Source organism: Hylobates moloch, unplaced genomic scaffold, assembly GCF_009828535.3.
Source record: "Hylobates moloch isolate HMO894 unplaced genomic scaffold, HMol_V3 SCAFFOLD_8, whole genome shotgun sequence".
Taxonomy (NCBI): domain Eukaryota; kingdom Metazoa; phylum Chordata; class Mammalia; order Primates; family Hylobatidae; genus Hylobates; species Hylobates moloch.
The window spans coordinates 17284757-17305068 of NW_026652283.1; the positions used below are offsets into that span (position 1 = coordinate 17284757).

Consider the following 20312-nt stretch of genomic DNA (forward strand, 5'->3'; position numbering starts at 1 on the left):
GACACCCAGAATTATAAATGAGGACTTGAAGGATACGAGAGTGTAAACACAAGGGAATAATTAGCTAGTAGTGACATTTCAGACACTAATTGGAAAGATTTCTTGCCTACTATTGAAGTTTAATAACCATTGGATGGTGAGGTCAAAATGTCACCAAAGAAAAGTAATTGACTAGTTGTCAAAAGGCCAAAGAAGGTCAAATTTCCTTAAACAGATTCTGCAGTCTGAGGTTTGATTTTATGTTTTCAAAATAAAAAATCTTGACTCGGTCATCTCCTTGAATATGAGTCCATTTCTTAAAAGTAGACTTCTATTAAACAAGTTCACAAGAGATCAATTCACAGATGAAAACTGGCAATTGACTAATTTACAATGATACATAGAAGAAAACTGGTGACTGATTTACAATGATGCATAAACTGCTATGCAGATATGAATATCTGCATTTGAAACTGATGTATTCTACATTTGAAGACAGACATCAGTTTGTTTCTGTTAACTAGTATCTACTGAAAGAAACACTGTTTTATTGAAGAGGAGCATAAGTGAATAAGTCACAATCTCTGTACTTGTATTTTACTAAGATTAACAAGAGTAGAGAAAAGAGAACATGACAAACCCTGGGCAAATGGGTGGATAGGGGCAGAAAAGAAAGAGAAAGGAAAATGTAGGAAGACAAAGAGGTGAGAGACCATGACACATTTGAGAAAGTAAATATAATTCAGCGAAAGTAAATATTAAGCACCAGATGAGAAAGGGTGAGAGAAGAACATAGGGAAACGAGCAAGATCCCAGTCAAGACCAGTCTTACAAGCTTTGTTCAGCAGTTGGTCTGTTTCTTAAGAGTAATGCAGAATCACTACAGGTTTTAAGCAGTTAATTATTAGATTTTCATTTTGAAAGATCTTTTGAGCAATTGTGTAGAGAATGGATTGGATTAAAGAGTAGCAAGATAAGTACAAATGACCCAAGATAAGCATTAAAGCTATAACATAGATGAGAATTGATGATGTTGAAACTAGATGATATTAGTATACCTGGAAGGAGAAGATGAATAGGTGAGCTATTTAGCAGGTACAATCCACAGGATTTAGCAATTAATTTTATGTATGGGGTGAGGAGAACAGAGAGTCCAAGTAGGTACACTCTATTTTGAGCATGGACATAGGAGAAGAAGCAAATTGAGGTGAAGGAAAGGAAAAAGTATTTAGTGGTACACTTTTGTGGTTTGATTTGTGCTTAGAAGAGTCAAGTGAACCAATAAAAAGATATTTTGAGATAGAGGGCTTAGGTTTAGGAGACAAATCTGGAATAAATGTTTAGATTTATGCATCGTTATAGATGTCACCAAAGATCATAATATCACCCAGAAAGGATATATTAGAGTAATAAGAGAGATGGGCCTAGAAGTGAGAAACACTTAAATCATAAGCAAAAGGAAAAGGAGACCACAAAAAAGTCTCAGAAGTGATGGCAAGACAAAGGGAAGACAGTCACTTGGGAGAACATGTAATATAAAAGCAAAGACAAGACAGAATTCACTAAAAATGGAATAGCTATATCATGACAAAGGAAATTCCCATTGGTTTTGAAATATATATATGTATTTTTTTAAGAGAGGGCTTGTTAGAGAAGATAATTAGAGCATTTTTCAGAGGACATTTAGCGGCAGAAACCTGAATGTAGTTGATCATAAAGTGAGTAGAACTTGAAGAAGTGGAACCAGTGTGAGCGCAGACAATTCTACCCATAGGTTTGTTTGCATCAGGGAAGAGAAAAATAACACACAATTTGCAAGGGGCATTAATGACAAAATTCGATTTGTGTGTGAGTTTATTTTGGGTAGTTTGACTCACCTGTTTGTTAGTTTTTAAAACTGACAGAATTGACCATATTTTATGTTGATGAGGAAAAAAGGAAGAAGGGTGAAGTAGCTAAAATATAGATGGGAATCTTCTACAAGTTTCCTGAGGAGGAACTAATAGAATCCAGGACATAGATAAAGGGCTCAGCATTAGATGGTTTGCCAGGGCTGCCATAACGAACTACTATAAATTGGGTGGCTTAAACAACACAATGTTATTGTTTCACAGTTCTAGAAGCTAAAAGTCTGAAATAAAGATGTGTGTAGGGTTGGTTCCTTCTGATGCCTATGAGGAAAGAATCTATTCCAGGTCTCTCTCCTTGGCTTGTAGATGGTCATCTTCTTCCTGTGTCTCTTCACCTTGTCTTCCTTCTATGAGTGTGTCCACATTTCCTCTTTTTATAAAGACACCAGTCAATTGGATTAGGGGCCCACTCTACTCAAGTATTACCCCATACTAATTACATCAGCAATGACCTTATTTCCAAATAAGATCATGTCCTGGAGTACTGGGGATTAGAACTTTAAGATATGAATTTGGGAGGGAGAAATAATTCAACTATAACAGATGGAAAGACACATTTTTTTTTTCCATTGTAAGAGGATGGAAAGCTGTGTGTCTGTAGATTTTATGGCAGGAAGTGTAGGAATTTCCATCTGCCTTTTATTTTCTTGGAAGTAGAGATAGTCATTAGCAGAGAAGGAGTCAGAGTTGGAAGTTAAAGTCTCCTGGGGAAGAAGAGAAACAACCATTGGTCAGAGTGAGAGAAAAGAACAGGGAAGCTGTCAGGCAGCTTTGACAACTACTACGGCATCAGCCTATGAAAGGTAGTCCAAGGAAATAATCAATTATTCTTTGGTGCCCCTTAGATAATAATGTAAGGTCTCATGGAGAGGGCTACTTTGGTCATATAGTAGCTTACACAAAATATGTGCCAGTTTTACTAAGGAAAAGCTATTCTCAGACTTCCCAGTTAGCCATTCATTTGGAGATCAGGTTAAATGTCAATTTGTGATTATCCCTATTTAAAAGAGAAGCATGCTTCTCTGTACATAGTGAAATTATTTATAACTAGAATTTTTATTAAAGTAATATAATCTGTTTTCTCCACTTAACTGTATTTTAAAGAGAGAGAATACCTTATGCATCTTTCTGTCTTGAAGTATCTCCTGATATTCCTCAGTGCTCTGAGTGTAGTCGGTACTCAGCGAGTATTCCTAGAATTGAAACTTTAGTAGTAATGGTTACTCACTAAGTGAGCATCTGTGTCCCACTCACAGTAATTTTTCTCAGAAAGGCCATCCAAGGATACACCTTGTTTTCGAAAATTGAGATGTGAAATGCATGCATATTTGTAAAATTCAAGAATGTGGACATTTATGATGAGGTCCAAGAGCAGAGCACACTTGAACCTCTTCAATAAATAGAAAGTAATCTGACCTCCAATCACACAAAAGTTTAGTTTAACTTAATGGTAAGATGATAGCATTGACTTAATAAACCTTTCTAATATACTTTCTCTCTGTTTGTAGAATCTATAACAGGTATCTATTTTAAAATGATATATATGGCAATTTTATGTAATAATGAATAGGAGTAACAAATATAGGAAATAAAGAAATATTATGTTTCGTTTTGTTTTTCAGAGTGATTGTGTACTTAGCTTTTTCCTCTCTGAGGCTGTGCAACAAACAGTTGAAGAATCATCACTTGTGTACCTAGGTAAGTAAATTTGTCATATTACGCACAGTGATTTTCAAAATAATTGGACAAAAAAGATATCACAACTAATTTTTTTCAATTTTTAAATTAAAATCTCTCTTTAAGAGTAGATTTCCATAGTACAAACTTGAATAATCCAGATTTTGAAAAAATAAAACATGAGGTTGTAGAATTCTAGAGGTGTGGGGCTTTGATGAAAGGTTGACTCTATTCTGTCACTAAAGTCTCTCAAGAAAATTGTTTCTCTGTGTTTCAAGAAATTAAATTGCAGACAACTGTCAAATCTTTTTTATTTTGATTATAATATTATTTCTTTCAAAGATATTTTGAAATACATTTGCACACATTAAAAATTTAGGATTATTATTACAAAAACTAAAATGGTTGAGAACTTTTTTTTTATTTCTTACATCATAGAATATTCAAGATTTGTTTCAGCAGTGATGAGTGACAAAAGATTTGATTCTCAATACATTTAGATTATCGGCTACATATTAAATATAATCTATTATCTTAAAGCAACAGAACACATATTTCCTAGCACAATATGCAAATTATTACAACAAGCAAGGATTAGCAGGAAGTTATTCCTTCTTGTGCTAATCAAATTATTTTCCTTTTCATGTTTTTGAATTCTTAGTTCTTTTGTCACAGAACATTAGCTGGTTGTAAGCAAGAAGCACAATATTTATTTTAAGCACTATTCCTGTCTGTTAGTTAAAAATAAGTGTATGTTGTTAAATGATTACAAGGTGAAATCATTCGAGTGTATTAAAATGTTGGTTAACCTAGGAAAACATTAAGCAAAAAACTCAGATTTCACCATTTTACTACCTCTGCAAGTTAATTAAGAGGGTGGATTCCAGATACCTGTGTATCTAGGCACATGACTTAGAAAAATAATAGCAATATTTAACTCTAAATCTGGGAGATACTAATACTCTTTGCCTTACTCACTAACTAAACATGCCTTGGGAGAACAATTGAGGAATTTAAGGAATTTATCTTTTTCAAATGCCAATTCAATCATCTCTCTTCTCTACTTAAACCTTCTCTTTGGTTTCTGATTGCCCTTAGGCAGGGCCAGCTGTATCCACTTGTGACCTGCACAGTCACACAGGGCAGGGTGCTTAAAAAGTTCTTGCACTTGATTTAATACTCTGCTGCCACTGTCTTGAAATTCTTAATAAGTTTTGAAAAAGCATCCCCACAGTTTTATTTTGCACTGGGCCCCACCGATTATGTAGCTGGTCTTGCCCTTTGGATAAACATCAAAACTCTCATCATGGCATTCCAGCAGAATATGGTCTTTGCTATACAGTCCTAGAATATTATTTCTTCAAAACACTTATTGCCGTGATAATTCTCGCTTGTGTGTTTATCTGTAGACTAGAAATCCATTGGGGATAATCCGTGTCCATATGGCTCACCATTGTATCCCTGGGGTCACGCACAGTGTCTGGCCTACTATAGTTGTTCAATAAATAATTACTGAATAAACGATTGATGACAGAACAACTATGGATGACACCTTGATATTCTCTATCAAGGTAGCATGGCGTTTGTAAAATAATTTTTGATTTTGGTTTTTTCTCTCTTGTCCTTATCAAAATCATGCTGATTTTGTAAACTGATTACTTCATGTGTAAATGTCCTGGCACAGAAATTCAAGGCCTCCCAACCACTAAAATTATCTTAAAGTTATCACTTGGAACAAAAAAACTACAAATTATTACACTAAATATTATGGATACTAGACTCAACAAAGCGGTAACCAAAAAAGTTGCTGGATTTTATTTTAAGTGTATATTCTTTAACTCTAATGACATGATGCTATGTATTCTCCCAAAATTAATATAGCCTACATACCAAATAATACCTCCACGAAAAAATAGAATAAAATTATCTACCCACAACTACTACATAGCTTTGACACACAGAAGATAGTTATTTGTCAAGGTACAGAAATAATAACATAGGTAATGGAGTAGAACATGATCAAACACAGCAATTGTCAGGGTTAAGAGGATGAGTTAATGAGCATAATTAAGCACCATTAATAATTACAAATGATTGCAAACACAAGCTTTCAATCATTACCTCATATCACTACCTCCCATTTGAGATGTTAATTTGAAAGAGAACTTGAGGCCATGCCATCTACGTGTCAGGGTCTCACTAGTTAATGGTCTAGCTACTTGCTCTGGCAGAGCCCAGGTCAATTAACCATGGCTCCAAGTATGGTACTCAGGTTTTCAATTAAAATGTTAATGATGTGAAAGGCCAAGCAGTGTAAGAATAGAACTATTTAAAAATAAATACTTGTGTTAAGTTGTTTCTGAAACATTCAGTTGAAAGCTTTAACATAGTAGCCATTTTGCTGTGTTGTATGACCTCATGTTTTTAATTAGAAAAATATTTTAGACTTTTACTTTGATCGGGGAAGAAAAAGATGAAAAAATGATGAGTTAGAGGGCTTTCTCTAATTACCTCATCTCTAACATCTCAGTGTGAAGGATATAACTAAAATCAAAGAAATCAAGCAATAAAAAAATCTGTATCTGTGTTAGGGAAACACCAAAACACCAAGAAAAATCGCAACATTGAATATAATTGGGTGGTAGATGAAATAGAGTTAGAAAGATTGTGCACACTAATTTCACCTTTATTCACTTATGAAACAAGTATTGTCAAAAGAAATAAAAAGTCTAAGGCTTTAAATAAAGGCAACTGCTAAAACAAAAGTAACAACTTTCTTAGGTATCACAAATACCTGAAAATAAAAGCAAATTACTTAGCAAAAGACTTTCTTTAAAAATCATAAAAATAATAATATAAAGCATTAAAACAGACCTAAGAGAAAACTAATCTATTATATTAATAAGTATAAATGGGCTTAACTCATCTATTAAGGAAGTCCTTTTTCAAATTGGAATAAAAATGCAAAATCATAACTCTATGTGAAAACACACCTAAAACAAAGTGATTGTGAAAGGTTGAAAATTAAAATATAGCCATAGGTATATTAGGCAAAGCAGAGAAAATTCAATCAGAGGTCACAATCTTGATGAAGAAAAAGGAATTTAGGCTAAAAAGCATTGAATTAAATAAGGGAATTTTATAATGAGTACAATTCTCAATAAAGATAGGCACAGTTATGACTACATATCAAATAATATGACAGCAACATATATAAAGCAGAAATTATTGAACACACAAGAAGAAACACATAAAAACACACTAGTAGTAGGATACTCTAATTCACATCTTGATTTATGAAAGACCAAATGGAAAAAACTAAGTAGAGTTATAGAAAAATAGTCAATAAGTCAAAACTTTATCCTGAAAAAAAAATGTATCTTCTCTTCAAATGCCTATGAAAGTTTATAAAATAGATGATATATTTGACTACAAAAAAGCTCAATAAAGTCCAAAAAGTAAAAATAATGTAGTTGAAATTCTTTAACCATTTAATCACTTTAACAAAGTGAAAATTTAATGGAAATTTTCAGAAAACTAGAAGACACTTAAGTTTAGGAATTAAAAAAAAATCTTTTGAACAGCTGTTGGATCAAAAGGATTACAGAAAAAATTTGCAAGATTTCTAAAGACTAGCAATAGTGAAATACTACATCTCAGAAACCATGAAAGGTGAAACTATGCTCAGAGGAATATTGGAATAAAAGTTACAAACCAAACCAAACAAACAAAAAAAAGGATAAAGATAAAAGTAGATTTCAAGTAGTTAGAACAAAGAAAACACTGGAACAAATCAGAAGTAAAAAGTAAATAATAAAATAAATGAGTCACTATCTAACCTAATCAAAAATGGGGAGTAATACAAGTACGCAAATATTAATACAAAAGGAAATGCAAGAATTAACCATAGAAAAGTGAAACTAAAGAATAGTAACAGACTTCCTGTTCAACTCCATGAAAATAAATTTGTAAATCTGTCTGAAATTGATAATTTTCTAGGAAAAAAAAAATTTACTTGGTCCAGAGAAGATGATTCTAACAAGATTAAGTTTGATCAAATAAATACAATATAATGCTTCAAAATGCAAGCAAAACTTTTACATTTTTCAAAAAGTACCAAGTTCAGATGATTTCCAGAGGAATTCTACCAAACTCTTTAAAAGCAGACAATTACAGTTACTTAAACACTTCCAGAGCAGAGAAAAAGAAAGAAAATTTTCCATATTACTTTTACGGCATACATAAAGTACTTACACCAATAGCTTCAAGGATTACAAGAGTGGCAAATAAGAAATCACAGACCAATCTCACTTATGAATATCAATGAAAAATTCTAAATAAAATATTAGCCAAAATAGTCCATCAGCACACTAAAGGAATATAATTCACCATGACAGAAATGCAAGAACAGTTCAATATTAGTACTATACATAATATATAATACATATTATCATATTGATAGATTTTAAGGATAAAAATCACATGGTCACCTCTATAGACCCTGAAAAGGCATTTGATAAAATTGAATGAACTTTCTTAATAAAACAACCAATAAAATAAAAATTAAAAAAATAAAATCCTGTCATTTGTGGTAACTTGGATGGAACTGGAGGACACTATGTTAAGTGAAATAAGCCAGGAACAGAAAGTTAAACACCATATATTTTCACTCATATGTGGAAGCTTAAAAACGTTGATCTCAAATAAGTAAAAAGTAGAACAGAGGATACTAGAGGATGAGAAAGGTGGGGGTAAAGGAGAGATGGAGAGAGATTTTTTTAAAGAATACAAAATTACAACTAGATAGGTGGAATAAGATCTAGGGTTCTATACTACATAGGATGTAGGATGACTATAGTTAACCGTAATATGTTAATGATGAATCTGTAAATTTCTTTGGGCAGTATGGCCATTTTAATGATATTGATACTTCTAGTCTATGGGCATGGAATTTTTTTTCATTCAAATTACCAATGTCATTTTTCATAGAATTTGAAAAAACTATTCTAAAATTCACGTGGTACAACAACAAAAAAAGTCCAAATAGCAAAGCAAAAAGAATAAAGCCAGAAGCATCACATTACCTGACTTTCAACTATACTAGACATTAGAGAGCTGGGCTTAGGGAAATACAGGGGTAGAGGAAGCAGCCGAAAGGCCCTGTGAGCTCACTGGGTCCCCAAGCAGCCCATTCCTGCCTAGCACCACAGGGATCCATCAGTGGGGTGGCCAGAGGAGGGGGTAAAACTGCACAGGGAGAAAGAATTCTCTAGCTGAACTTTGTAAAAATTTGAATGGGGCTAGAAGCCTCCTGGCCAGAACTCAGGGGAGGGCACGAATCCAGCTTGGAGACTTCACAGGTAGGGGAAGAACTAAAGCCCTTTTCTTTTGCTGCTGGGAGGTGGAAAGCTTTGGGCAACTTTTCAAGCCTGATTCGCCCTCCACCTGGAAACAGACTGTTGCAGGGGGGCACGGTGGGAGTGAGGCTGGCCATTCAGTTTGTGTGGGAGCTGGGTGAGGCCTGTTACTGCTGGCTTTCCCCCACTTCCCTGACAACCTGCATGACTTAGCAGAGGCAGCCCTAATCCTCCTAGGCACATAACTCCAGTGACCTGGGACCTCATGCCCACCCCCCACAGCAGTCACAGCAAGACCAGCCCAAGGAGAGTCTGAGCTCAGACACACCTAGCCCCGCCCCCACCTGATGGTCCCTCCCTACCCACCCTGGTAGTGGGCGACAAAGGACATATAATCTTGGGAGTTCTAGCACACCGCCCACTGCTGGTCCCCCTCCACATTACTACAGCTGATGCTTTCCGGAAAGCACCACCTCCTGACAGGAGGCCATCGGCACAAGAGCATTAAACCACCAAAGCTAAGGACCCCCACAGAGTCTATTGCACCCTCTGCCACCTCACCAAAACAGATGCTGGTATCCATGGCTGAGAGATCCATAGATGGTTCACATCACAGGACTCTGTGCAGACAACCCCCAGTACCAGCCCAAAGCCAAGTAGGCTCACTGGGTAAATGAACCCAGAAGAGAGACAATAATCACTGCACTTCGGCTCACTGGAAGCCACATCCACAGGAAAAGGGGGAGAGTACTACATCAAGGAACACCCCATGGGACAAAAAAATCTGAACAACATCCTTCAGCCCTAGACTTTCTCTCTGACAGAAACTGCCCAAATGAAAAGGAACCAGAAAACCAACCCTGGTAATATGAAAAAACAAGGCTCATCAACACCCACCAAAAATCACACTAGTTCACCAGCAATGGATCCAAACCAAGAAGAAATCCCTGATTTACCTGAAAAAGAATTCAAGAGGTTAGTTATTAAGCTAATCAGGGAAAGACCAGAGAAAGGCAAAGGCCAACGCAAGAAAATCCAAAATATGTTACAAGAAGTGAAGGGAAAAACATTCAAGGAAATAGATAGCTTAAAAAACAATCAAATATTCAGGAAACTTCGGACACACTTTTAGGAATGCAAAATGCTCTGGAAATTCTCAGCAATATAATTGAACAAGTAGAAGAAAGAAACTCAGAGTTTGAAGACAAGGCCTTTGAATTAACCTAGTCTAACAAAGAAAAAAGAAAAAGAAAATATGAACAAAGCCTCCAAGAAGTCTGGGATTATGTTAAATGGCCAAACCTAAGAATAATTGGTGTTTCTTAGGAAGAAGACATTTCTAAAAGCTTGGAAAATATATCTGGGGGAATAACCAAGCAAAACTTCCCCAGCCTTGCCAGAGTCCTAGACATGCAAATACAAGAAGCACTAAGAACACCTGGGAATTCCTGGCAAAAAGTTCTTCTCCTAAGCACATTGTCATCAGGTTATCCAAATTAAGACAGAGGAAAGAATCTTAAGACCTGTGAGACAGAAGCACTAGTTAACCTGTAAAGGAAAAGCTATCAGATTAACAGCAGATTTCTCAGCAAAAACCCTACAAGCTAGAAAGCATTGGGGCCCTATATTCAGCCTCCTAAAACAAAACAATTATCAGCCAAGAGTTTTGTATCCAGCGAAACTAAGCATCATTTATGAAGGAAAGATACAGTCTTTTTCAGACAAACGAATGCTGAGAGAATTCACCATTACCAAACCACCACTACAAGAACTGCTAAAAAGAGCTCCAAATCTTGAAACAAATCCTGGAAACACATCAAAAAGAATCTCTTTAAAGCATAAATCACACAGGACCTATAAAACAAAAATGCAAGCTAAAAAGCTAAAACAAACAAACAAAAAAAACAAAACAAAAGTACACAACCAACAAAGAGCATGATGAATGCAATGGTACCTCACATTTCAATACTAACATTGAAGGTAAATGGCCTAAATGCTCCACTTAAAAGATACAGAACCACAGAATGCATAAGAACTCACCAACCAACTATCTGCTGCCTTCAGGAGACTCACCTAACACATAAGCACTCATATAAACTTAGAGTAAATAGGTAGAAAAAGGCATTTCATGCAAATGTACACCAAAAGTGAGCAGGGTTAGCTATTCTATCAGACAAAACAAACTTTAAAGCAACAGCAGTTAAAAGAGACAAAGAGAGACAGTATATAATGGTAAAAGGCCTTGTACAACAGGAAACTATCACAAACCTAAACATATATGTACCTAACACTGGAGCTCCCAAAGTTATAAAACAATTACTAATAGACCTAAGAAATGAGATAGACAGCAACACAATAGTAGTGGGGGACTTCAATACTCCACCGACAGCACTAGACAGGTCATCAAGACAGAAAGTCAACAGAGAAACAATGAATTTAAACTATACCCTGGAGCAAATGGACTTAACAGATATATCTAGAACATTTCATCCAGCAACCACAGAATACGCATTCCATTCAACAGTGCATGGAACTTTCTCCAAGACAGACCATATGATAGGCCATAAAATGAGCCTTAATAAATTTAAGAAAATTGAAATTATATCACTCTCTCAGACTACAATGGATTAAAACTGAAAATCAACTCCAAAAGGAATCTTCAAAACCACACAAATACATGGAAGTTAAATAACCTGCTCCTGAATGAGTACTGGGTCAAAAATGAAACCAAGATGAAAATTAAAAAAATTCTTTGAACTGAATGACAATAATGACACAACCTATCAAAACCTCTGGGATACAGCTAAGGCTGTGCTAAGAGGAAAGTTCCCAGCCCACCTACATCAAAAAGTCTGAAAGAGCACACAGACAATCTAAGGTCACACCTCAAGGAACTAGAGAAACAAGAACAAGCCAAACCCAAACCCAGCAGAAGAGAGGAAATAACCAAGATCAGAGCAGAACTAAATGAAATTGAAACAAAAAAATACAAAAGATGAATGAAACAAAAAGCTGGTTCTTTGGAAACACAAATAAAATTGAGAGACCATTAGCAAGATTAACCAAGAAAAGAAAGAAAATCCAAATAACTTCACGGAGAAATGAAACAGGAGATATTACAACAGAAACCACTGAAACACAAAAGATCATTCAAGGGTACTATGAACACCTTTACACACATAATCTAGAAAACCTAGAAGACATGGATGAATTCCTGGAAAAATACAACCCTTGTAGCTTAAATCAGGAATAATTAGATACCCTGAACAGACCAATAGCAAGCAGTGAGATTAAAATGGTAGTTAATAAATTACTGACCAAAAATCCAGGACCAGATGGATTCACAGCAGAATTCTACCAGACATTCAAAGAAGAATTGGTACCAATCCTTTTGACACTATTCCACAAGATAGAGAAAGAAGGACCTCTCCCTAATTCATTATATGAAGCCCACATCATGCTAATACCAAAACTAGGAAAGGACACAACCAAAAAAGAAAACTACAGACCGATATCCTTGATGAACGTAAATGCTAAAATCCTTAACAAAATCCTACCTAACCAAATCCAACAACATATCAAAAAGATAATCCACCATGATCAAGTGGGTTTCATACCAGGGGTGCAGGGATGGTTTGACATATGCAAGTCAATAAATGTGATACGACATGTAAACAGAATTAAATACAAAATCACATGACCATTTCAACAGATGCAGAAAAAGTATTCAACAAAAACCAGCATCGCTTTATGATTGAAACCCTCAACAGCCTGGGCGCAGTGGCTCACACCTGTAATCCCAGCACTTTGGGAGGCTGAGGTGGGTGAATCACGAGGTCAGGAGATCGAGACCATCCTGGCGAACACGGTGAAACCCTGTCTCTACTAAAAATACAAAAAAATTAGCTGGGTGTGGTGGTGGGTGCCTGTAGTCCCAGCTACTTGGGAGGCTGAGGCAGGAGAATGGCATGAACCCAGGAAGCAGAGCTTGCAGTGAGCCGAGATTGCGCCACTGCACTCCAGCCTGGGCGAAAGAGTGAGACTCCGTCTCAAAAAAAAACCCTCAGCAAAATCAGCATTAAGGGACATAATGTAACAAAATCCATCTACAACAAAACCACAGCCAACATAATACTGAATGGGGAAAAGTTAAAAGCATTCCCTTTGAGAACTGGAACAAGAAAAGGATGCCCACTCTCACCTCTCCCCTTCAACATCGTACTGGAAGTCCTAGCTAGAGCAGTCAAGACAAGAGAAAGAAATAAAGGACATCCAAATCAGTAAAAAGGAAGTCAAACTGTCCCTCTTTGCTGATGATATGATCGTTTACCTTGAAAACCCTAAAGACTCCTCCAGAAAGCTCCTAGAGCTGATAAAAGAATTCAGCAAAGTTTCCAGATACAAGATTAGTGTACACAAATCAATAACTCTTCTATACACTAACAGCAACCAAGCAGAGAATCAGATCAAGAACTCAACTTCTTTTAAAATAGCTGCAAAAACTAAAAATAAATAAAATACTTAGGAATATACTGAACAAAGGAGTCAAAAGACCTCTACTAGGAAAACTACAAAGCGCTGCTGAAATAAATCATAGATGACACAAACAAGTGGAAACACGTCCCATGCTCATGGATGGGTAGAGTCAATATTGTGAAAATGAACGTACTGCCAAAAGCAATCTACAAATTCAACGCAATCCTTATCAAAATACCACCATCATTCCTCACAGAGTTAAAAAAAACAATTCTAAAATTCATATGGAACCAAAAAAGAGCCTGCATAGCCAAAGCAAGACTAGGCAAAAAGAACAAATCTGGAGGCATCACACTACCTGATTTCAAACTATACTATAAGGCCATAGTCACCCAAACAGCATGGTACTGGTATAAAAATAGGCATATAGACCAATGGAACAGAATGGAGAACCCGGAAATAAACCCAAATACTTACAGCCAACTGATCTTTGACAAAGAAAACAAAAACAGAAAGTGGGAGAGGACACCCTTTCAAGAAATGGTGCTGGGATAATTGGCTAACCACATGTAGGAGATTGAAACTGGATCCTCATCTCTCACCTTATACAAAAATCAACTCAAGATAGATTAAGGACTTAAATTTAAGACCTGAAACTATAAAAATTCTAGAAGATAACATTGGAAAAACCCTTCTAGACATTGGCTTAGGCAACAATTTCATGACCTAGAACCCAAAAGCAAATGTAATAAAAACAAAGATAAATAGCTGGGACCTAATTAAACTAAAGCACCTTTGTACAGGGAAAGGAACAGTCAGCAGAGTAAACAGACAACCCACAGAGTGAGAGAAAATCTTCACGATCTATACATCTGACAGAGGACTAATATCCAGAATCTACAATGAACTCAAACAAATTAGTAAGAAAAAAACAAATAATCCTCTCAAAAAGTAGGCTAAGGACACGAATAGACAGTTCTCAAAAGTAGATATATACAAATGGCCAACAAACATATGAAAAAGTGCTCACCATCACTAATGATCAGGAAAATGCAAATCAAAACCACAATGCAATACCAGCTTACTCCTGCAAGAATGGCCATAATAAAAAAATTAAAAAATAGTAGATGTTGGCATGGCTATGGCAATCAGGGAACACTTCTACACTGCTAGTGGGAATGTAAACTAGGGAAATAAAGCTGCACATCTATAGTCATCTGATCTTCCATAGAGCCAAAAAAACAAGCAAGGGGGAAAGGACCCCCTGTTCAATAAATGGTTGTTATATACATATCTAAAATACACATTTTATATAGTAAATTTATGTCTATATGTAACATATAATTGATATCTATATATCAATTTTGTATTTGATACTTTTGTTGAATTCTCTTATTTATGATAGACATATTATCCTCTTAGGTAGGAAAATTCGACATCTTAAAGACATCACATCATACATTTCCAATTAATTTTGAAAAGTAATAAATATAAAAAAATATTAACAGGTTTTCTTCCAAGTAGATAACCTAATTCTACAGCTCATAAACAAAGAAAACAAAGAAAAAACAGAAAAGCTTAGTAAAAACAGAGCAATGAGTGAAGACAAGGCCCACTAGATATCAAAACATATTATAAAACCTCAATAATTAAAATGGTGCTGTGTCAGTGCATAAACAGATGAACAAATGCAATGTAACAGGATTTTGAAAAATACCTGTATGGCCAAATACAGTCAGGAGTTTAGTATGTGACCAAAACTGTAAGGGAAAATTCAATAAATGGTGTTGGAATACTGTACTTCATACCATATGGCAGGATAAGTAACAAATGGAGGAAATATTTTAAATGTAAGTAATGAAATCACACATGTGACAATGAAAACAGAAAAACTCCTTTATAATCTTGAAATGAATTACTATAGCTATGACTCCAAATCCAGAAGCCATAACCACCCCTGCATGCCATAAAGCACTATAGCAAAGTCAAAAAAATAAAAAGGTAAATGACAAAATGGGTGAAATTTTTGCAATTCATTACAGACAAAGGATTTGTTATCTAACACCTAACTATCATGTAGAACATGGTAAGAAAAAGATCAACAACCAAATAAAAAATTAACTAAATAGTATAAAAAGATAACCTACAAAAAAGAAAATACAAGCGGCTCTTAACCAAGTGAAAAGATACTCAACCTCACTCAGATAAATTCAAATTAAATTACACTGATACCATTTTTTTCTAATCAGATTGTCAAAACCCCAAAAATTTAATTAACAAGCTTGGTTATAAATCAGCAAACACTCATACACTGCTGGTAATAATGCAAATTGTTAGAACCTCCATGGAAGGCAATTGGCAATGTTCGTCTAAATTACAAGTGCTAATACCCTTGACCTGCAATTCTGATGTTCAAAGTTTATCCTATGATATTTATGTATAGGTACAGAATGATGCAGGTACAAAATGATTCACACAACATGATTTTTAATAGCTGCAAAACACTGGAAACAACCCACCTGCCCATGAATTAGCAACTGGTTATAGTACTTTCATATAATGGAATACTAAGAACCTATATTTTAAAAAATAAAGATTATATGTATTACTGATATGAAAATATCTCCAAGATCTTTGTGGAGAATGATGAATACACTATGCTTATTTAAAAGAGTGAAATAGAATTACTTATCTATATTTGCAAATATGAAGCAACTCCCCCTGAAAATGTATCCCTCTGGAGAGACATATTGGAAACTAATAAAATAATGATGGAAGAACTGGGTGGATAGATGTTAGGAAGACTTTTTATGTGTACTTAAAATTTTTTTCAGATGAATATATCATCTGAAAAAAGTGAAATTTTGAAATACCATTTTCTAATGCCAATGGACATATTTTGCATAATAAGCAGTGTATTAGCTGCTGTAGTACCATGCATCAAGCATCTCAACACAATCATCCTTAAAATCAAAAATATTTTAACAGCTCTTGGGGTTACTATAAATGGTCAATCTAAGCATAGTTGAATCCCTCAGACTAACTTGAAGCAGAAGACCAAAATATCCTAGCATCTTCTCGAACATATTAAGCTGTTCACAAATGTCCCTCTTGAGTTCATTTAACCTGTTTTTCTTATGTTGTAGCTGCCTTTCTTGACTCTCTACAGCATGATGCTTATAAATCAGGTACTTATAAACACAGGCTTTGGAGATCACTTAAACCTGCACCATTTATTGTCTCTATGACCTTGGACCAAGTGCCTGAGTTTCCTCATGTGTAAAATGGAGATAATACAAATTTCATAGATTTGCTATGATGATTGAATGGGTTACTGTACATAAAGCTCTTAGCCTGAAAAGCTACAGAAATATTAAGCCTCTCTACTCCTACTACTACATTGACTACTGAGTGTCAATTCCTAGTGATGTGAATTTTCACTGGGTTCTGAACTCTGGCATGTTTTGATGGATACTTTAGTTACTAATATTGCACAAGAGGTGGAGGGAGAAATATAATCTTCAGTCAGTTCAAGTGGCAATTGTACTTTTACTACATAGGCAGTCAATCACAAATTTATGCTAATTTTCTACCCTTGAATTAAAACTTCTCTGATTAAACACATTGGATGTCTACTTAACAATTATTCCACTCTTTAATTCAAATATAATGTTCATTGTGCTTCAAAACGTCATCAGCATTTTTAGCACCTTTATACCAAACATCTTTTTATTATGAAATGCAATTTACTTCGGTCTTACTCAGAATTAACTCATAGTATCTCTATGTTAGTCTATATAGTCTCTCCTAGTTATTGTAATCAAGATATTGTAAGTGATTTTTTACTATATTACCATTGCAATTGTAAAAAACATCCTTTTCAAAGTCAGAAATCTGTACTATTAACAATAAAATTAATATCACCTCATACTATGTATAAATTACTCAAATAAACATGTAGAAGGCTTTGAAAAGTTATATATTTGAAAATTATACTGATCAGGTATAACTACACTGCTCAGGTATAATTTTCAAATATTAGAGAAGATTAGAAAGTTAAGATTGACTTTCTGATGACCATTGACAAATTCTTTGTTATTAATAAATTGATCTCTAAATTCCCCCAGATAACATACAACCAGAGATTATAAGGGAAATATTAGTAAAACTAAAAATTATGTTTAATCCTTGGGCAGTAAACAATAAATTTTTAATTAAAAAAACTAAATTTCTCATTTTAACGATGTTGCGATACAACTCAAAAGAAAAATTAAGGTTACTCTTGTTATTAAATAAATGTTTAATGTGCACATTATGGACTAAGCATTGGCTTTGCCCCTTGGGGATATAGGAGTAAAAAGTAAGCCCTGAGATAGATTGTAATCCCCTAAACAAATCGAGACATATAAAATAATTATAATGTAATATTTCATGATAAGGGCTGTGCTAGGAGAGTTCAGGGAGAGATGACCACACAAACTATTTTGCATTTAATTAAGCTTTGAAGAAAGGTAGAAGTTCAATAGACAAAAATGGTTAACAAGATCATTTTAATTGAAAGGAATAATATAAGAAACTACTAGAAAGAAATAGTAGAGCCTGTTTGTAGAACTAAACATATGAATGAAAGTATAGAATAAAAGTGGGAAATAAAACAGTAATAAGAAGTTACAATACAAGGCTGAGAAATTTAGACCTTTTTTCATAAGCAATGGAAATATATGAAAGGCATTTTGATCAAAAAATAATCTTATGAAAGTTGTCTGAAACTTACATTGGTAATGGTATACAAATAGATTTGGATTCTGTGCAGGGGGTGGGAGGAGTGAATGAATGTCCTAGTAGTTTAGGCAAAACGTTTATATGAGTTTGAATTAGCTGCTATGGGATGAGAAAAAAGAGATTAGTGCAAATTGACCACTTACTATATGACAACTTTTGAATTTTATCAGTTCATCATCTCAACCACCGATCTCAAAAAGTAACTATTATTTCCATTTTATATAAAGTTGATTAATTTAGTCATGATGACACAGTCATGAATAGTAGTGCTGGGCCTTGAACCCCAGGTTCACTGATTTCTAAAGGCCACACTTTTAATCTCCATGACTTCTAATACTTTAAGCTCATTATAATGAATGCTAAGGAGAAAATTGGAGCCAAAAATGACACTGAGGTTTTAAACTTAAGTTGTTGAGAAAATAATGGTATCAATCAAAACAAAATATGAAATGTTAGGGGAAGAGTTAAAGATTAGACACAAATCCCATCTCTATCTAATTAACTCTGCCTCCTGAAGAACATTAAGATTCTTCAACATTATCTGAAGAATGTTTCTTCTACTTATTATTTATTGGTCCTGTTTTCGTTTTTAAATGTTTGATTTCTCCTGTGCTGAGCTTTTTCCAACTGAACTCACTGAAATTCTATTCTTTTATCAGGTGAGAAGTTTCCAGACAAGAAGCCTAAGGTGCAGTTAGTCATATCCTACAAGGATGTGAAGCTCACCATACTAGTGAAACACATGAAAAACATCGTAAGTTTATTGTGTATAATAAGAAACATGTAAGCCTACATTCAGAAATCACTTACCTCCTTTGGGCAATTAGTGTCAACATTAGGTAGAGGAATGGGTATCTCAGCCAAGTTTAAGTAAGGAACAATGAGCCAATTACAATATTTTTGCCTCCGGATGATTGTGATCCTTGGGGTAAAGACTCTAAAATACTTCACAAGGAAAGTCCTAGAATGAACATTAAACTTTATTCAAAATGTCAGGAAAAAGACTAGGGAAAAGGCTCTGAAAAAGCAGGATTAGCTGGAGGATTGAAGGGTAAAAGAAAAAAGACTGGGTCCCAATGATTTCCAACTATCTCATCATGCTGAACTTGGTGGAGAATTCACTCCATCTCTTTGCATCACGCTAGTACCTTCCCCGAAACCAAGAACTCTCAGGGTTCTCCCCCAAACTCCCATTGTACATTGAGTTTATAGCATCATACAGTTATCATATTGTGATGTAATTCCTTATGCATATTTCCTTCTCCTCAAAAAATAATAGTGTTTTGAGAATGGAAACCCCATCTTTGTTTCCGTTTCCCCATCCCAGAACCTAGAACAAAATCTGTAGTTTGCCTCCAAAGAAAACTAAAAGTTCCACTCTCTATTACATGCCACTTAAGGTTGGGGCAAGTCAGAGGCAATGATGGTAACTGCGCCATATCATCAAGAGAGGAAGCTTTCTGTGTCACAGGGTAAGTGACTAATGACCCGAGGTGGGGTGCAGCAAACATAGAAGGAAAACATAAAACCTCACCAACTATTTTAATCTTCCTTGAGCCTAGACAAAACGGGTTCTCCACGTGGTATAACTTCCCAGGAGACTATATCAGATGTGGAGACAGTCAGTAACACAATTTTTGCTCTCTTCTTTGTGCATATAAATCTCTGAGGATACATTTGGAAGGATCTAAAAGAGCAAACTCTTCTCCATATGACATGCATCCGTAACATATTAAAACAATAAATATTTGTTTGGTGAACAAATAAGTGGCATAATTTGAAGAGAATACATTCATTAAAAATTCATTATTAGTCAGACATCCAAGAAGGCATGTTTGTAAACCTCTGGTGTTCACTATCAGCAATTTTTGTAGTACCTGGGCAAATATTTTAACATTTTCTTGCAAATCTTTTACTAATTAAAACAATTATTTTCCATTGTTTTTCATTAGATAATCATCTTAAATGAGAATAGCAGTTTTTTAAGAAACCCTTACGTTGCAAAATGAAGATTCACTTAGACATTATTTATGGCTACATGCATGTTGATGGACTTTAAGCAACTATATAAACATATATGATAAAACAATAGAATATTAAGAAATATTGTTAATCAAGTTAACAAAACATA

At 34.8% G+C, this 20312-nt stretch overlaps 1 protein-coding gene across 3 annotated transcripts in view; it reads left to right on the plus strand.

Annotated features, from left to right (window-relative positions):
* PIK3C2G (phosphatidylinositol-4-phosphate 3-kinase catalytic subunit type 2 gamma) overlaps positions 1 to 20312 on the plus strand; it is a 398295-nt gene that overhangs the window by 335568 nt on the left and 42415 nt on the right. For all 3 annotated transcript variants that reach the window (XM_032159742.1, XM_058442576.1, XM_032159744.2), the window contains 2 exons: positions 3512 to 3587; positions 18841 to 18935. In XM_032159742.1, coding sequence (XP_032015633.1) covers positions 3512 to 3587; positions 18841 to 18935 — 171 coding nt within the window. The remainder of the gene's footprint in view (positions 1 to 3511; positions 3588 to 18840; positions 18936 to 20312) is intronic.